Source organism: Pseudomyrmex gracilis, unplaced genomic scaffold, assembly GCF_002006095.1.
Source record: "Pseudomyrmex gracilis isolate BER0280 unplaced genomic scaffold, ASM200609v1 scaffold_506, whole genome shotgun sequence".
NCBI classification, from domain to species: Eukaryota; Metazoa; Arthropoda; class Insecta; order Hymenoptera; family Formicidae; genus Pseudomyrmex; species Pseudomyrmex gracilis.
In genome coordinates, this window is record NW_018021090.1 from 63,448 (window position 1) to 67,758 (window position 4,311).

The 4,311-nt window shown below is 32.4% G+C and overlaps 1 protein-coding gene across 1 annotated transcript in view; it reads left to right on the forward strand.

The window, feature by feature from the left end:
- LOC109860908 (tRNA modification GTPase GTPBP3, mitochondrial) overlaps positions 1 to 4,311 on the forward strand; it is a 14,776-nt gene that overhangs the window by 3,937 nt on the left and 6,528 nt on the right. Inside the window, exon 2 of the mRNA XM_020440323.1 lies at positions 615 to 788. Coding sequence (XP_020295912.1) covers positions 615 to 788 — 174 coding nt within the window. The remainder of the gene's footprint in view (positions 1 to 614; positions 789 to 4,311) is intronic.

Below are 4,311 nucleotides of genomic sequence, written 5' to 3' on the forward strand. Positions count from 1 at the left end.
ACTCACTATGATGACACAGCTGAGTGGAATCTGCTGCAAAGTGCTGATTAAACCTGCGTGCATACTGCTGGCATACTGCTATCATTTGGCTATCGGGGTAATTCTACTACATGAGTATATAGTGAGGAAACAGGAAAAAACTGTATAAGTAAAAATTTATGCTTATTTTCGACAATCAGGAGAACAAACAAGAAATATTAGCGCAATTTATTTAGTCCTGTAGAAGCTTTTTTGGTGCAGTAAATGCGAAACTAGAACAAAAATTAGAAACGTCGGTTTACATGTGTGTCTATCGTCGGTATCTAGTCTCTTAAAATTTACCAATATGCACTTGATGCAAGCACTTTACTGCTTACTGCCCTATCTTTATCGTAACATATAATTAAGTAAGATTATAAACGGATATGATTCTTTTGATAGCTTTTTTTTTTGTAAAACGGACGCATTACTTTACATCTTAATTATATTAGCATTTTATATAAGTTCCAAATTCAATCAACTTCTATTTTAAAGTTATTCTACATTTTAATGTGTTATTTTTATAAACATTTTTTTAACATATAACTAAAAGAATATGTTTAAGATAAAAAAATGTAAAAACATTTATTTTTAAGGACATGGAAAATGTGGCGTAGCGGTAGTAAGAATATCAGGAAACCGGTCCATGGAAGCGCTGAAAAGAATGACGAACACATCAAATCTAGAACCACGAAAAGCTCTTTTGCGAAAAATACACGATCCTGAAACAAAAGAAGTCATTGACAAAGGACTTTGTCTGTGGTTTCCCGGTATGTAAATTTTCCGTATATGTAATCGCTTTTCTTTCTTGTACAACAGCTTCCATAGTTTTCCTATCTAAAAACTGCAATTTAAAAATATTAACAATTAGTAATAAACTGAGAATCATCTCGGATTCTAAGTCTTTTAAACTAATCAATGAATATAATTGGTCTTAAAGCGCCGTTCGCTGGATGTTGTGCGGAGAATATGTTTATATATATATATACATGTGTACACATATAAACGAATTTACATTTTCATGTGAGTTTTTGAATTGTAATTTCAATTCTTTTAAACCATAGAGGATGCTAGATTTGCATCTCGTATATGAAGGACCTCGGATATCCCCCCAAATTAATTTAAAATGTCAACAAGAAATATATAAGGCCTTACGAGCCATTCGCAGGATGTTTGTGAGGAAACTGTGCGTGTATATATATATATATATACACACATGTAACGAATTCTACTTGCAAAGTTTTACAAATGAGTGTTTTTTGAATTGAAATCTCAATTCTTAAATTCATACGGGATGCTGGATTTGCATCTCACATATGAAAGACCCCGGATATCCCCCTAATTTTAAAATATTGCGAAAAAACTCCTCGGCCAGGAGTCGAACCTGGAATCTCCGGCTTTCCGTGCCGTCACCTTCCCTGTTAGGCTACCGAGACACTTGGAGTTTGTCTCGCAATATTCTGTACATCTATTAAAGATGTTCTGATACTGTAATACCGCCTTTTCAGCTTTAGTTTAAATGACTTAGAACCCGAGATGATTCTCAGTTTATTACTAATTGTTAAATTTACGCTGTCGAAAAGGCGGTATTGCAGTATCAGAACATCTTTAATAGATGTACAGAATATTGCGAAACAAACTCCAAGTGCCTCGGTAGCCTAACAGGGAAGGCGACGGCCCATAAAGCCGGAGATTCCAGGTTCGACTCCTGGCTGAGGAGTTTTTTTCGCAATATTTTAAATTAATTTGGGGGGATATCCGAGGTCCTTCATATACGAGATGCAAATCTAGCATCCTCTATGGTTTAAAAGAATTGAAATTACAATTCAAAAACTCACATGAAAATGTGAATTCGTTTATATGTGTACACACATGTATATATATATAGACATATTCTCCGCACAACATCCAGTGAACGGCGCTTCAAGACCAATTATATTCATTGATTAGTTTAAAAATATTAGTCAAACTCTATTTTTATTCTCTCTTTGTATGCTTGACAAAATTTTTTCTATAATCTTGTTGTTTCTTATCGAAATTAACTAGCATAGTTAACTCTTCAATGCCAGATCTCAAAAATGACTTACGAGTTATCCAGACCGGGTTTTTGAGACCTACGCGACTTTAAGCGTTTAAAATACAACTTGACAATTTTTTTTCGAAAAAAGACTTTTTCTTTAAAAATTATTTAATAATAATTTTTTTGTAATTAAGATTTTTACAAAATTCCAACGCAGTTTAGATAAGGAATCATTCGTACTTTCAGGGACAAAAGTGTTGTCTAAAAATTAAAAATGTAAAATAATATAAAAACATAATGTAACATAATATAAAAATTAAAAACATAAAATTAAAAACATTTTTACAATGAGTCTTTTGAGATGGTTTTTGAAGAACACATTTTTTTAGTGCTCAATTTTGACATGCAATATTTTAACAATAAATCAATATTTGGACATATTTCTTTTTTAAATAAAAAGTTTTAACATTTCTGCGTTGATAAAAAAAAAACAAATTAAAAAAATCTCTAGTGTGAAACGTTTCTGCGCGCCATGATCTAATAAATTGCTATAAATGTAGTTTGATAAAGTTATGAAAAAAACATCAATTATTTAATATTAAGAATTAGAAGTGCTCAAACTGAAAAAAATTTATTTTTTGAAATGCTAACGTCTTATCCAGACCTGGGTCTCTTAGACACTTTTCGCACTTCAATAATTCAAACTTTGCAAAGCTATTTTTTTTTCTTTATGGTATAAATGTGCCAGAGGATACTTTGTCCTGTTAGGCTTATAATTACTTTTGCAAAATCAAGCGTTTTCTTTAGACTTAGTTACAGAGTTATTGAGACTCAGGAGGAATATGTATAGGAATATGTATACTATCTCAATAAAGAACCTTCGAAATCTAACCGTGCAGTTTTGTTACTACTATCACGCGATACAGGCTGTCTTTCACAGTGAGCGTGCCTATCTGTATCGGGCTCGTGTTCAAGATATAACTAAGATCGCCTTATGGAAGTGGAATTAATTCGAGATTACACTCGAATTATTTTTTGGAGGCCCGATTTTGTTTTAAACAAAGTAAAGGGGAAAAAAACGCTCGCAATAATAAACACAGTATAGATAAGAAGGTCAATCGAGCAAAATAAGAGGTTGATGATATATATTCAAATAAATATTAAATACATAAAAACCACGAAACGTTTCGTCTCTGACTTGAGACCTCTGTCATAACCAACGAATTTTTCTCAAATTGTACTACGTTGAACAGGAATGAATCTCTTACTAATTCGATTTCTGTCTCTCCTTCCCTTTTTTTGGACAAAACACCTGTCAATCCGTTGGTTTCTACTAATAAGAAATGGTTCATAAACATCTCTAATAGAACTATTCCTGATCATGTGTCATGTATTTTACAACTAGGTGGAAATCATTGCCTTCCTATGGGCAATAATAAAAATAAATTAGTTCGTGAATTTATTAAAGACACTGAGTTAAACATAAAAAAGTTCAACACTACACTGAAAGCCAAAGTTAGAAACAATTTAATTCCTAAGTTGCGTGGGTTTCTTGATAATTTTTCCTTTTCCTTTCCCCATTCCATTGATAAAAAAATGAGTGATTTGTACAGATCTTGCGTTGATTTTGTTAATACTAACCCTGAAATCATCTTCACACGTGCGGACAAAGGCAATGTCACCGTCGCGATGAATATTGACGATTATAATAAAAAAATGTTCGATATCCTTAATGACTCTGATACTTATGATATTGTCGCTCGTAATCCGGTCAAGAAGATTGAGTCTAGTTTGTCTGATATTTTAAAACGATGGTTTAATAATGGTTATATTGACAAACGTACATATTATGCTCTTCGTTCGAGCGATAAATTGTTACCTAAAGCATATGGTCTGCCTAAGATTCACAAAGAGAATATTCCTCTCAGAATAATAGTTTCTTCCATAAACAGCCCCCTCTACTCCTTCGCTGTTTATCTACACAAGATCATTATCAATAACATCCCTGCTGCGAAGAGCAATGTCGTAAACAGTTTTAACTTATATAGAAAACTCTCAGGAATCAAACTTAATAATGATGATGTTTTGATCTCATTAGATGTCATCTCTTTGTTCACTAATGTTCCTATCGACCTGGCGATCAAGGGTTTAAAAAATAGATGGCATCATATAGGCATAAAAACTTCTATTCCACAGAATGAGTTTTTGCTTGCTGTCTCTTTTATTCTTACTTCCACTTTTTTCACTTTCAATAACATTATTTATAAACAGAC